Below are 14,937 nucleotides of genomic sequence, written 5' to 3' on the forward strand. Positions count from 1 at the left end.
GTGTGGGAGTTAATTGTATAAACACAGAAATATGGGAGATAGGGAGAAATACATTCTGTGCTGCCCTGTTCGGGTGGCTCTGTTTCTTGCTGGCTTTGTTAATGTGTTGCTTACAGCAGTTTAAATGGCAGGGGGGATGAGGAACAGTTGGTGATGAAAAGGAGTTAATGTGAGAAGACATGAAGAAATCAAATTGCACGATAGGAAATTGTTCTTCCCAACATATTTCTGTGCTAGCCCATATAAGTGGGACTCCATAACAGTACCCTGTGCCTACACCAGGAACTGCAATGGCATTGAGTTCAGGTGTTAAACAAGTATATAACCAGGTTCATCTAATTTTGGCATTTGATTTTAGGCGGCAGTCATTCCTCTTGATGTCTGAGAGCCCAGACATTGTGGTGATGAGCTAGATCTCTGTTAGCACCTCAGGTTACTAACCTGGAGAGAGGAACTATGCACTAAGGGAGGATTTAAAGCTACAACACAGCAAACAAGAACTAACACTTGATTAAGTTATCCTGAGAGTTGGGAAAAATGAACCTGCTGGGCAGGTATTCCCTAATGATGCTGTTTTGACTTTACTAGCCTGTCTTCTCAATGTATCCTCTATTTATTCAAAGAAAATCATCTGCTCCTCTCAGTTATTTCAAAGTAAAGTCACAAGAATAGCTTGTTCCCACTCTATTCCAAATATAGATGTTGGCAGCAATTGCTTAGATAAGGGGGAAGGAAAGGAACTACCAAGGAAGAGGAAAGACAGCAGGAAGAAGAGGGAAAAGAGAGCTGAAAAGGTTGGACAAGGGAGTAGAGAGAGACATGAATGAGAAGGGAGGTGAAAGAACAAGGACAGTATATCACAGCAGAGAAAACAAATCAAAGATAGCAACAAACTCCTGTGAAACAGGTGGAAGCAGCCCAAATATAGGATGAAAAGGACTATGCCTGCCCTCAGGAGTTTTAGCCTTGAAAAGAAACCAAACTGTAAATAAAATCATGTCCATTTTTTTTATTCACTCAGATTGTAGGGGTTACATGATCAGAAAACTCAAGCTAACTTATGCCACTTAAAAATCTGGCCCTAGAAATGTTAAAACAAAACATGTTGCTTATTTTAATCTCATGGGGGGGTGGGTGTTTGTTTGTTTGTTTGTTTAATTCTCTGCTGCAATAAAATTTTCTGTCTGTTCTGACAGAAAGCCATCCATTGGGTAACTTTGCTGAAAATGAATCTGAATCCCTGTGTCCTAAAGAATTCACAGTCAGGATGGTCTTCTGGTGAAACTAGAACATGTAGACATACCCTCAGGAGCAGAAAATAAATGCTGATAAAAAGTAAGGAAAAGGCAGAACCACACAGATTGACTTACCCAGAGCAAAGAGCTGAATGTTTTCCAAGGCTGAAGGCAAACTTCTTTAAGACAAAAACACAGAGAAATGACACATAAATGGAAACAGGTTTTGAGAAGTGGCACATAGAGCAAATGCAAACGAGTGCTTGGAAATTTAGAAGTCATGTAAGTGGCTCCAGCTTCCTTGGAGGGATGGGAAGTTTCTGGGAAACACCCCACAGAGCTCTTCTCAATCTCTTTGCAAGAAAAGACTGCTTGGAAAATGATGTTAGAAGTTTGTTTTCCCTCTTGGTTTGCTGGAGAGAGATGTTATACCTGACTTTACACATCACTTGAGGATAAAAAGGTATGGCCAGTGCTGAAGACACTGTTTCCTATAAACTGAATATGTCCAGAAACCCTTCTGACAGGCTTTCTAAGCACTCAAACACTAGGTGATGGGACCAAGAGAATTGAAAATGTGACTCTTGCTACACTTGTTTTATTTCAGTCCTTCAAGAAAGAAGACCACTTGCATCATGAAGGCACGTGCTCAATCAGTCTCTCTCTGGACTGAAGGCCCAGCCATGGGACAAGGCAGTATTTACACAAAACACAGGAGGCACACTGGAGCAGGAAATACAAGGGTAAGTGGAACTAGTTTCAGAAGAAAGGACTGGAAAGTACAGCTTTGCAGGCAGACTATCACTATTTAGAAACAAAGTTGTCATTATTTTGAGTCTTGTCTCATAAATGACATGTGTATCCCAGCAATTTTCACAGTTGAGAAAGCAACTTTTTTTTCTTTTCTTTTTTTTCTTTTTTTTTTTCTTCTTTGTCCCCCCAGCAAGCAGCATGCAGAGCTGATATTTTAGCCTTTCAGCAGGGATGCCGCTCTTGTGGTTTGCTCCAAACACTTCACACATCGACACTGTTGGGGTTGTGGGGCTCACAGCTGTGGCCGGGATCTCTGACTCAATAGGGCTAGAGTCTCTCTATAGATAGCACGAGTGTGATGAAAACCTTTAGGGGTGCTGTTATACGGTGAAAGAGCAGCAGAACTCAGCCCAGAACATCGCTCTTCGCTCTGCTGCTGTGTCCTCGCTGGCTCCCGGGAGCGCCTTTCCCCAGGAGAGGGCAGTGGAGCCGCACACGCTCCCCGCTCCCCTCCTGACAGCGGCGGGAGCAGCCGTTCCCTCGGGCGTTCCGTGGGAAACTCATGGGGTCAGTGGAAGTAGGAGCACGGATTTTATACATATGCTGGAAAGCGTGTACAGGAACGTCCAGGAAATGTTCTATGTATTTAATAACAGGAATAAGTTTTGAGCAAACAAGTTTGTTGTTGCTTTTATTTAACTGGAAGTTTTCTCTGTCACACATACTTGTTCACAGCCACACGAACTTAAAGTAGTAGTTTATTGATTCCACATGGGTTTATTTAATTCCTATAGCCCGAATTAGAAAAAGTTATTGACATTTAAATAACCCTTCAGAATGTTGCTACTGCTATCCTAAGCCAAGGACTCACAAGAAAGTTATTTACTTATTTCAAATTTACAGGCACTCATCCTAAGACAACAAGCAGCCTTGGCTGAAAACCACAGAGTGGTTTCAAGGTACTGTAATTAAGGGTAGACTGGGATGCCTTCTCTGCTCCTTAACCATCCCCTTCCCCTAGCATGCCAGCAGCCAGCCAGATGTTTTCTGTAAGCTCATGTTTACAGCAGGTTTCCCTGGCTGGATTCCAGGTTTTGGTGACTGGCCAGTGCAGACTAAGAGCCTATATCAGGCCTGTGAGGGGCAGGCAGGGCAGACTGAAGGGAAGTGGCTTTTGCCAGCAGCCTGGGAATCCAGCAGACAGCCGTGGCCAAAACAGAAGGTGAAACAGTAAACAAGCATTTCTTCCTGTGAGGACATGACAAATCTTTTTCCGGTGAAAGGGGGTAAATTTAGGAAACTCTGAAATTCAGCTTTGGAGAGAAGATTTTCTCTTTTACATGAAACATTAAAAACCCACCAACCCCAAAATGTATCTATTCCAGATTTAGGACAGACATTCTTTGCTGTTGTTAGGCTCATTCATCTCCAACCTGTAAACAACTCCCTGTTCCCAAATGAGTTCCTACTCCCTAGGGCACCTGCTGAGCTGGGGCCACCTTAACCCTCCTGAAAGCAGCAGGATGCAGAGTGGAAGCTGCAGGGTGTGTTTCCCATGCAGGCCTTTTAGCACAGGAGGTCGGGTGAGTTTTGCTGCAAAAGCATAGTAACCCCCTGGAGAGATGACTCAAATGTGTGATGCTAAGCTGGTTAAATGTGTTGCCAGCTCCACAGATGATAAACTGCCTTTCCTTCCTCAGCCACTCTCAACTCAGGTACAGAGGCAAAGATGATTTTATTTCTACAATTGCTATCTCAGGTACTGATGTAAGAGAATGACTGCAGGAAAATATACCCCCAGTGCAATGTCAGCTAGCAGCTTGTTAAAAGAGCAAGTACAGTAAATCCAAAGGGGCCTGGTTTCAAAGAAGTTGGGAGTAGGAGAGAAGTTCTGCCTTTCAGCTCTGAACCATCCTCAAGCACTGCTATATCCACTAAGAGGTCATGCATATTCAAGGCTCTTGGTGTGATTGGGAATTTGGAAATTTTCACCAATAATCTGTCTGTCATATGAAGCCACATTGTTTACAGGAACCACAGAAATCAGTAGGATATTTCTGTATGTAAGGGCCACTGACATCAGTGTGAGCTGGACAGTCCAACCCTCAGAGTCTGCTGTAATCAGCCAAATGGAGATCAAAGGTACAAAGCACATGCAAAGCAATACAGCAAGGATATCTGAAAAGGGCCCAGAAACATTTGAGTTTCATCTGTCAACAACTTCCTGAAACTGAGCATTAAGTATGCTTCCATCTTGCCCCACACCAGATCCTGCTGCCATTGAGACAAAGCCCCCATTGAAAGATGTCAAGTGATTTGATTGTCCCTGGAAATTTATTCCATTCTTAAGAAACCTTTTAAAATTAACCAGCCAAGTCAACTACAGTAGTATTCCTCAGGTGAAGTTAAATTTTGTGTCGGTCTTTCATTCAATCCTTTTCCATAGTGGAAGAACATTAAATTAGCCAAGTTAGTTCAAAGCTAGAGTTGATTCATGGGGGGATTAAGGTGGGGTGTGAAACCTTGGTTCTCCTTTCTTCTGTGTGCAGTATGATTTAGTGTTATCCGTTGGCATATGGTATTTTGAATTATTACAAGATGATGTAGACTATTGATAAGCCCTAAATCTGAGATATCTGCAATGTTTTGCAGTAAAGGAGGATACTGCACTTGGAGTTACTGTTTCTCAAATTCATGTAAAGTAACTCACCCCACTGCACAACAGATTCCAATATTTTGTTCTTTCATAGTAACGATTAGACCAATTATAGCTCAGCTGTAACAGAAAGGTACAATACAATTGCTCCTACTTCTCAGTCAGATTTCCCAGAACCTGTCTCTCTGTCACACTTTTAAATTTTACTTTTAAATTGAGATGGTTTTTTAAATGAAAATATCTAGAATCCCACTGAAAGCTTGCTTTCAACTAAATCTCATATGTCAAACTGTATTGGCTGTACATTAAGTGCTAGAGAGGACTGGTAACAAAAATTTATGTTAAAAACCACTGTTACATATTTACTAATTACTGTGCATACTTCCCTGATCAAGGCAAATATCTAGCTTTATGCCTACTATTCGTTAGCAAATGCCCCTAAAACCTTTATTTTTCCAGGGATGCTGCTGTCTAATCTGGACTCTGTGGTGCCTGAACAAGTAACGAACCTGGAGCATCACCAAAGGCCGTGATCTGGAGGAACTGAAAGAGCCTTTCTCAGCTGGGATGTGAGGTGTGGCATGGATGAAGAGGTTCCAGAGAGACACCGTGACAGTGCTTGGGAGCCAAGGCAGAAGGTAAGTCTATACACCACAGGGAGCACACCCCTCTTCTATGGCATAGGCTGTAATGTGTTAGACCTGTAAACATTGGTGTCTGCAGTTAAAAATGAAAGGGAAGAGTTTTTAGCCTTCCTATGTATTCTCTGGCTTGCTGCTTTGGAACAGGAATGCACTGTCATAATATCTCTCATATGTTGCCATGTCTTGCTGCTGCTTGGGTTGTCAATGGGTTGTTTTTTTCACTGCAGACTATTGAAAAGGGGCCTCACACGCTATAGACCATATGTGAGAGTTGCTTTCCTAAATGCAGTAATAAACAGCCACGAGATGAAATATCCCCAAGTAATGAGATTAGTGACACGGGATACAGCTTTCAAAAATAATTACATCTGACACCCTCATCAGCAAGAAGATGTAGGGGCTGCAAGCTCTAAGCTTGGGAACAGCATATGAAAGATTGGCTTCTCCTGGGAAGGGAGGCACAAGGGAGGTTATTTTTAGTACTTTGGAGGAAAAAAAGAAAAAGCCAGAATTTAAGCACTCTTTGGTTTGATACCCTCGTTATGGAGGAGATCACGGAGAAATAAAGCAAAAGCGGCGGTGGAAATGTTACTGAGGATGGAAACTGTGGGAGCACGAGGTTGAACTGAGCAAAGCGGGAGCGGTAGGGTCAGAACGGAACGAGGTGGGGGGGCACTCCTGTCCCCCTCCCCGCCACCCCTCCCCGTCCCGTCCTCGCTCGTGCCCGCCGATACAATAACAACCCAGCGACGGCGGAGCAGGCGGTTCCGTTTTCGCGACGGTATATATAGATCAGACACTTTCCAAAACAAGCAGCGCCGCCGAGTCGCTCTGTTCGGCGGCTCTTTCCACCCGTAATTCAGAAAGAAAAAAAAAAAAATTTTTAAAATTACTTTTTCTTTGACAAAGGAGAAGCTTTATTCCGTGAATGCGGCTGTTTCCTGACCCGCCGCCGGTTTGCGGTTACAAGCTGCTGAGAAAGTGAGCGGGGTCTGGCGGGGCGGCCCCGGGACCTCCTCTGCTTTTCCGAACCTTTTAAAAATTTCCGGAACAAGCCCTAAAAGGGCAAGCGGGGCGGGGCCGGATCCTCGCCTTTTTAGGACAAGGGCCCCGCCACCGGAATACCCCCCTGGGCGGCGCGGCGGGCGGCGGCGGGGGCCGAGCGGGGCCGGGGCGGGTCGGGGCCGCCCCCGCGGGGCGCGGAGGGTGCGCAGGGAGGGGGGGTCGGGGCGGGCGCGGGCCGGCGGGTCCCGCACGCGGGCGCCCACGTGACCGCCGGGCCCCGTTCCTCAGTCCTTATATGGGCAGTGACGTCCCGGGCATTCAGGGGGCCCCCATAAATAGTTACCGCCAGACTTGTCCTCCAGCGCGAGCTGCGGCGGGAGCGCGGCGCTCCCGGGGCACCGCGGGCACCGCACCGCCGCGACGGGGCGGCCGCCCGCCCGCACATGCCGCGCCGGCTCCCCGCCGTCCCCCCGCGCTGGTAGTGGGAGGCAGGGGGAAGCGCCCCCTCCTCTCCCTCCCCTCCCCGCCCCGAGTGCCCACCGCCGGCCGGGAGCGCCGCTCCCCCGGCCGCCCCGCTGCCCCCATGATGACCGCCAAGGCGGTAGACAAGATCCCGGTGACCCTCGGTGGGTTCGTGCACCAGCTCCCCGAGGGCATTTACCCGGCGGATGACATCTCCGCCGCGCTGCCAACTTCGGTCGCGATCTTCCCCAATGCCGACCTGGCAGGGCCGTTCGACCAGATGAGCGGTGTGGCAGGAGGTAAGCGGAGCTCTCGCAGGTGCGGGCCGGGCCAGCGGCGGGGCGGCGGAGACTCGGGGCGGCGGGCGGGGGTCGGACTGGGACGGGGCGCCGGGACCCTCTCCGGGGCTCTCCCGCCGCCCGGCCGGGTCCCCGCCGCCCCTTCGCGGCAGCCCTACCTCCGCACCCAGCTCGGGGGGGAAAGTTGCAGTCGGCTCGGAGCCCCCCTGCATCCGGAGCGCAACATGTGCGCGCCGCAGCCCCGCGCTGGGCCGGGGCGGGCGGTGGCTGGGACCGGTGCCGGTCGTCCGGCGGGTGGCGGCGCGGAGGGCTGACCTGCTCCTTGCCCCCCCAGACGGCATGATCAACGTGGACATGGGCGACAAGCGGGCCCTGGACCTGCCCTACGGTGGCGGCTTCGCCCCCAATGCTCCGGCTTCCCGCAATCAGACCTTCACCTACATGGGCAAATTCTCCATCGACCCGCAGTACCCTGGCGCCGGTTGCTACCCCGAGGGCATCATCAACATCGTGAGCGCGGGGATCCTGCAGGGGGTCAGCACGCCCTCCTCCGCCGCCTCCTCCGCCGCCTCCTCCGCCTCCTCCGCCGCCTCCTCGGCCACCGCCGCCTCCGCCACCTCCCCCAACCCGCTGGCCGGGGCCCTCGGCTGCACCATGGCACAGGGCCAGCCAGCCGACCTGGAGCATCTCTACTCGCCTCCGCCGCCGCCCTACTCGGGCTGCGGTGACCTGTACCCGCAAGACCCCTCCTCAGCTTTCCTGCCCGCCGCCGGCGGCGGGGCACTGCCTTTTCCCCCGCCGCCCTCCTACCCCTCACCGAAGGCGGCGGCGGCCGACGGCGGGCTCTTCACCATGATCCCCGAGTACGGAGGCTTCTTCCCGCCGCCCCAGTGCCAGCGGGAGCTCCACGCCGGCCCCGACCGCAAGCCCTTCCCCTGCCCCCTCGACTCGCTCCGCGTCCCGCCGCCCCTCACGCCGCTTTCCACCATCCGCAACTTCACGATGGGGGCGCCCCCGGCGGGCGCCGCCCCCGGCAGCGCTCCCGGCAGCGGCGGGGGCGAGGGTGCGGGCGCCCGGCTGCCCGCCGGCGCCTACAGCCCGCACCACCTGCCGCTGCGGCCCATCCTGCGGCCCCGCAAGTACCCCAACCGGCCCAGCAAGACTCCGGTCCACGAACGGCCCTACCCGTGCCCCGCCGAGGGCTGCGACCGCCGCTTCTCCCGCTCCGACGAGCTCACCCGGCACATCCGCATCCACACGGGCCACAAGCCCTTCCAGTGCCGTATCTGCATGCGGAACTTCAGCCGCAGCGACCACCTCACCACCCACATTCGCACGCACACCGGCGAGAAACCCTTCGCCTGCGACTTCTGCGGCAGGAAGTTCGCCCGCTCCGACGAAAGGAAGCGGCACACGAAGATTCACCTGCGCCAGAAGGAACGAAAAGGAGCCGCCGCCGCCGCCGGTGGGTGCCCGCAACCCGGCGGCGGGAGCGGCACGGCCGCCCTGGCCCCCTGCGCGGCGCGGACGCGGACGCCCTGACGGCGCGGGACGCGCAGGACCCAGCGCGGAGCCGCCGCCGAGCGCGGCGGGCGCGGAGCGGAGCGGGGCCCGGCGGGGCGCGACGAGCACCTGGCGGCGCCGCGGGGCTCCCCCGGGCCGGGGCGGGCCGGAGCGGGCCGGAGCGGCGGGTGTACATAGGGGCTGCGGCGGGAGGATGGATGCATGCAGTGCCGTCGTGGTGAGGTGTCCTTGGTGCCTTGTGTGGTGTAGAGCCCGGTCCCCTGTCTGCATGTGGGGGGTGCCTTACCGATCCGCTCCGACGACAGCGGCGACACCGAGACCGGAAAGTTTTTCCCTCCCTGGTTTTAGTATGGCTGTACATTTCTGCCTATTAATATTGGGATTTCTTTTTTTTTTTTTTTTTTAGAGACTATATTTTTGTACGCACTGGTTTGGGGTTTTGGTTTTGTTTTCCTTTTTGGTGACTTGAAAGTGTTCCGTTTGTAGTAGGACTTGGGACAGGATGTAAATACTCGGGCTGGGACCGGCGCCCGTGGTCGGCCGGCACCCAGTGCGCCGCAGGTAACACGAATAATGCACAACCACTAACGGGGGCTGGAAGGAGAGGGGGGGGGTATCTTTATCTTTCTGGCCACTCTGTAAATAAACTTTTCGACAATAGGGTAGGTGCTTACAAAGTTTATAAAAGACGACAAATAAATCTCTTAATTATGCTAAATTGACATCTTTATTTCCGTAGGTTCCCTGGCCTGACCCAGGGAGGGGTTGTCCCCCGCTCGTCCCCGACCCGCGCCGGGTCCCGGCGGCGGAGGGCTGCGGGGCAGCCCGGTCCGGGTCCGATGGGCGCACCGCACCGCCCCGCAAAGCCTCGGCGTGGAAAACTTGCGGCCTCGGCCCCAGCGTACAAACACTCGCTTTTGGGCGCGGGAATTTCCCTCGGAGACGAGAGACGGGATAATATTAACCAGGGAGCGGGGTGGGTTTTTTTTGACTCATTCTGTTTTGTTCCGCGGTTACGATCCGCCCCAGGCAACCTCCGCGAGTGGGCTCCGGAACAGTGAGTACCGCCGCCCCGACGGCCGCCGCTCGGGGGAAGCGGCTCCCGGCGGCGCGGGGCTGCGCGGGCGGCGCCGCGCCCGCGCTCGGGGGCTCCGCAGCGGCCCGGGGCGGCGGCGCTCACCCCCGCGGCACAGCCGGACTGTTTTTGCTGAACCCACATGGCCGCAATATCGTGCCTTTTTTTTTTTTCCTTGTAAACTTATTTTGGTTAATGTTTTTTTAAATGCTATCCCGGTCTCGGCCCACCCTCGGATCCTGCCATCGGTGCAGAGCCATAAGCGCCCCGCGGGCTTGCCCCTCTGCCACGCAGATCCCTGGTGCGGCCCGCACTGCAGAAGTGAGCTATGCAGGATGGACATCACTAATGCCACAACCCAGAACAGCAGGGCGAAGGGGTTAAGTCCTTTCTCGGTAGTTCCCAGCCTCCGCTTGCCCAGGTGTTAGGTCCCATAGTGCAAAGCCCCAGCAGCACCTGCTTTTTCTGTCTGATAGAAATCCCTGCTTCCCATTTTCTGGAACTCATGCCGGCTTTTGGGGCAGCTGCTTTTCCGTGGGAGCTGAAGTGACGTGTCTGGTTCTGAATCAAGACAGCTTTTAAAGTTGGGCATGGACCAGCCTGTGCAGGGGAAGCCGCACTCACTGCCCCGCCATCCACCTTAGCAGCACAAGTAAGCCTTCGCACCCTGGTTTGCAGTTTTGCCACCTATTCCCACGTGGTCCTGGCCCCCAAGAGACCACAGCCTGCTGCTGGAGGGATGTCATAGAGAAGCTGCAGCCTCCTCAACTGCTGGGCTTCTGCAGGTACCGCCACAGCCTTGGATAACCACAGCTCGGTCACAGCCAGAGCATCTTGAGTGAAATTGGTATCTCAGCCACCCAGACACACAATCCAAGGTTCCCCCTGCACTGTACAAACTACTGTCTCCAGCCATGCTACAAAATTAAAACCCAAATCAAAAGCAAAAATGATATGAACAACACTGAAATCGTAAAGGAGGTGAACTAAGGAAACTGCTGGTGATTAGTGTATGGCCACAAGAGCACCTCACATGGACAGTATCAATGGTCCTACACTCCTGTGTGTGCCTTACATTGAGGGCCAGCTTCAAAAGCAGCAATAGTGTACGTGCCTGGATTTGCCTGCAGGATCTGGGCTGAGAATCCAGTGCTAAGCATCGCCTCCCAAGGAAAAGCCGGTCCCACTGTTCGGACTGTCAGGCAAAAGAAACCAGAGCTCGGTACCGTGTTTGGCTCAAGGCTGTCTTACTTGTGAAGGAAAGTAATGACCGGTCACTGGTGAGATATCCTGTATTTATTCTACAATTCAGCAATAACATTATTTTGCTGTTGTGAAAACACAATAACTAGACTGCAGAGAGAAGGAATGGCATTACAGACTTAAACCTTCCGCTTAACAGATGTCCAGAACATAGGAAGTAGGTTTCAATTAGTAAGTAAGCAAAAAGTTACACTAAGAGGCTTTTTTAAAAAATGCATCTCAGGTTTTCTTTGCTATTTTTCCAGCTTTAAATACTTTGATGCTAACACCTTAATTAAAAAAAAAAAAAGAAAAAAAAAGAAAAAAAGGTTTTGCCATGGTTAACAGCGCTCTGCAGTGTGACCATGCTGTCCTCTTCAGAAAGATGCATTAAATACTGTCCCACTAAACGTCTTGACTAGGTTTTACACATGGAGGAAAAAAATTAAAAACTCAGCACAAAGACCTAAGGGGAGGATAGAGCAGATAGGATATAAAAAATGCTCGCTGTTGCAGTTTGTTTTTCCAGTACAGCTGTTTGCATGCACCATGCTATCTTCTTTGTGGACTTCTGAAAAAGGATAACTGTCTTATGTTAGGCTTGGAGAGAGGTAGAAACAGGCTGTAACACAGGGAGGCATTGCCTTATAATTAATGACTACATTCGATCAAGAATTGTTAAACATTAACTAATGCTAAGCTGCAGGGGAATTCCAAGAAAAACAGGTAAGCCAGCTGCAGAAATATCAGACACCTTTAAGTGCTCAAAGAATAAATGGAAATTGCCTGAAATAATTTCTACCAATTTTTCCTTGCAAAAGAATTAATCCATGCATGCATAATGCTCACTGTATATTATGTTCATTCTTTCACAGGCCAGGAAAAAAAAAAAGCAGCAATGCCATATCAGAATCATTTAAAAATTCACACATACAAGCCACTGTACAGGAAAAACAAGTCTGCTTTTATAAATACACAGAAAAGTAAAGCTAGTTGTGAAATGATTTCTGGAGCCAGCTGGTACATCACTTAGGAGGTCGCGTTTTCTTACTCAAATTCTCAATCAGGACTAAGATGGCCAAGGCTGCCCTGGCCTGGGTTTGTGGTATGAAGTGTGCAATAGGATGAACAGGCACGAGACCAGTCCCTGCAGCACAGATGGGGCACTTCACCTGTAGAAAAACTCTCTTCTGTGTTAGAAAGATTGCATCCCCTGCTGTGGACAAACTGCATCTCCAGACCGCTTCCATCATAGCAAGGCAAAATTCATGGTGTCTCTTCTACTCTATGTTTATTTAAAAGCCTTATGAAAAAGTAGTCTTTATAAATAGTATAAAGAGGGAAACTGCAAGGCTTCAAAAGCCCAAAGCGTTCACATATAAAAACACAGACCACGCTTTAAAGAGAAGACATCAGGTCAAATCTTATCAGTACCTAGGTATGCGCTGCTGTATACTGAGGGTTTGCAAATACGCCATGTTTCTAGAATAGCTTCCACAACAGTGGATAGTTGTTTTTTCTCTTATGATGCCCAGTTTCTGCCACTGCTGCATTAGAGGTTCCAAGCGAGGGTAATCAGCAGCTGTCTCCTTCTTGCTGAAGGAAGTATGCATAGATGCACTCAGTAATTCTCAGTTGCAATAGTGAGATCTTGTATATGACACTTAAAAGAACTGTTGAAAAATAACTCTGAACCTGACAGTGTCCATTTGGAGCAGTAATTTCCTTAACTTCAGCTCTGGGGATTGATCACTGGCATTTACTGGAGGAGCATGTCCTGGCTCAGAAGTTGTTCTGGATTTGTTATTTACTAGTAGGGTACAGCTCTTCTTGAGAATCGCTCTGGACACAGTCCCCAAAGGCTGTAGCCAGACCAAGCCCCCTTCCCAGACTCAGTGGATACAGTCCCCCGGTCCCGTGGTGCCAGCTGGCTCAAGCAGAGGGAGCCCCACTGGGAAAAGCCGGGGTGCCCTGTGAAAATTCTTATTGCATTTACTGTCCCTTTGAAGCCTGAACCCCTCTCCCTGATGCGTGGCTCTAACTATTTACACAGGATGCTGGAATATTTCCCCGACCCTTCAGCTGAGCAGCTTAATCATGCTGCTCCCGCACATCGGCCCCAAGGGCATAAACACGTTCTGGCGCTTTATTTCCCCGACTCACGAAGCCCGCGATCAGAGGAAGGCTCTGACCCACGGCGCTCCCGCGAAGCTCCAGCCAGCACGGGACACCGCGTCCCCGCGGTGCTGCTGTCCGCCGGGCTCGGGGAGCGGCCGGCCGGGGGGCGGCAGGTTCCCCTCTCGGCGGGGCGAGCGCACATCGTCCCTAGCGGCCGCCGCCCGGCACGGGCCGCCGGCGGCGACTCAGAGGCAGACGCGAGGCCCAGGGTAGGGCTCGCCCCCGCACCAGAAGTCGGCGGCCTGCGCGGTCTCCATCAGCCACACCTCCCGCGGCAGCGCGGGCGGCTCCGCGCCCGCCGGCGGCCCCTCCAGCAGCCGGTAGTAGTGGCAGTCCCGGCCGTGCTGGGGGTCGTAGGGCGGCGCCAGGATGTCGAGAAAGGCGGCAGGCCCGTCCACAGCGTCGATTTGGTGGAGGTTGTCGGTGTGCGGCGAGAGCAAGCAGGGCGGCGAGGCGGGCGTGTAGTGCTGGCGGGAGCGGAAAAGGGCGCGCAGGCACGGGCCGCCGCCAGCGGCGGGGGGCGGCGGGGCGGCGGCGGCCGCCCCGGCGGGCAGCGTGTCCATGCAGGCGATGCGCAGCGTGCCGTACAGCACCTTCAGCATGCCGTTCATGCCCGGGTGGTCGTGCAGCGGGATGCAGGCGCCGCTCCGCAGCAGAAACACGCCCATGCTGAAGTTCTCCGTCTCGCAGATGTGCATGTAGCTGACGGGAGGCACCACGCCGGCCCACGGCGGACCCCCGCCAGGCGCCGCCGCCGCGGCCGACGGCCCCCGCGGCGCCAAGTGCAAGTCCTCGGCGCGCACCTCGTCCAGCAGCTGCTGCAGGCGGTGCAGGTTCTCCCCGAAGGCTGGGCCCGCCGGGCTGCGGAACGTGATGCGCGCCTGCCGCGCCACCCGCTGGATCAGGGAGGCCATGTTGTCCCGGGGCATGGCGGCAACGGCCCGGCCCGGCCACGGCGGGCGGGGCCCGGCTCCGCTTCCGCCACCGCCCCCCCGGCCCGCCGCGCAGCCGCGCCGCCGCCGGGCACCACGGGGCTCGTAGTCCGGGCTGGGGCCCCGCTGGGGAGCGCGGAGGAAGGAGGAGGAGGGCAGCAGAGGTGAGGGGGCGCGGGGGGCCGCGGGGCCGGTTGGCTCCCAGAGCTTGTGGCGGCTGCCATTGCGCGCTGAGGGGAGACGGGCGTGAGGGGAGACGGGCCGGCGGGAGCGGCCGCTGAGGGGCTGAGGGGTCCCGCTCCCCGGGGCTCTGGCACGGCTGACCGGGGGCTGTGCTGGGGCCGGGGAAACCACGGCAGTGAGTTGCCCACGCCATGTGTTTCCTCCCCACCACTGTGGGGGGCTGAGGAAGCACAAGAGCAACTTGTTACTTGGCTTGTAGTTAAGCCAGGTAAAGCTGAGCAAGGTAGTGCAGGTGCGGTGTCCTGGGCGCATGGCAACTGCCCATAGACAATTCATACTGCTTGATATAACCATGCCATTTAGTTAAACTCATCAGATTTGAGTTTTGTGGCACTGCCTCTCTCATTTCAGCGCTGGGTCGAGGTCGTGCTGTACGGCACGTGCTGTCCTTCATGCATCTCCTTATGGTCACTCCTGAGTGTGATTGTGTCTGAATTCGTTATCTTTAACCACAGGTGAACACCGAAGAGCACACAGAGTTCCAGATGCCGATCCTCAGAGAATCCATGTGTAACAGAAAGGATGGATAATCTTTTGGCTCAGCTCCTGCCTGGTGGAGCCTGCATGTGGTTGTTTCAGGCTAATGTACAAAAAGGGTCCTGCATTTATTCTGCCAGGTTTTTATTTAATTTGTATATTTGTGGCAACAATTCTATTACTTTCTTTCTAAGCGGCATGGCTGTACATAG

At 53.2% G+C, this 14,937-nt stretch overlaps 3 protein-coding genes across 3 annotated transcripts in view; 1 reads left to right on the forward strand and 2 right to left on the reverse strand.

The window, feature by feature from the left end:
* NRBF2 (nuclear receptor binding factor 2) overlaps positions 1-8,340 on the reverse strand; it is an 88,100-nt gene extending 79,760 nt beyond the window's left edge. Inside the window, exon 1 of the mRNA XM_071438614.1 lies at positions 8,240-8,340. The gene's annotated coding sequence lies outside the window, so the exon portion shown is untranslated. The remainder of the gene's footprint in view (positions 1-8,239) is intronic.
* EGR2 (early growth response 2) lies at positions 6,606-9,296 on the forward strand. The gene is made up of 2 exons (XM_071438611.1): positions 6,606-7,054; positions 7,389-9,296. The coding sequence occupies exons 1-2, from the start codon at positions 6,877-6,879 to the stop codon at positions 8,594-8,596; spliced, it is 1,386 nt and encodes a 461-aa protein (XP_071294712.1). The 5' UTR covers positions 6,606-6,876; the 3' UTR covers positions 8,597-9,296.
* A 1,638-nt stretch (positions 9,297-10,934) lies between these two features.
* ADO (2-aminoethanethiol dioxygenase) lies at positions 10,935-14,055 on the reverse strand. Its single transcript, XM_071438617.1, has one exon. The coding sequence runs from the start codon at positions 14,000-14,002 to the stop codon at positions 13,259-13,261; it is 744 nt and encodes a 247-aa protein (XP_071294718.1). The 5' UTR covers positions 14,003-14,055; the 3' UTR covers positions 10,935-13,258.
* Positions 14,056-14,937: the final 882 nt, after the last annotated feature.

Source organism: Agelaius tricolor, unplaced genomic scaffold, assembly GCF_023055355.1.
Source record: "Agelaius tricolor isolate 1412-34295 unplaced genomic scaffold, bAgeTri1.0.p SCAF_13, whole genome shotgun sequence".
NCBI lineage: Eukaryota > Metazoa > Chordata > Aves > Passeriformes > Icteridae > Agelaius > Agelaius tricolor.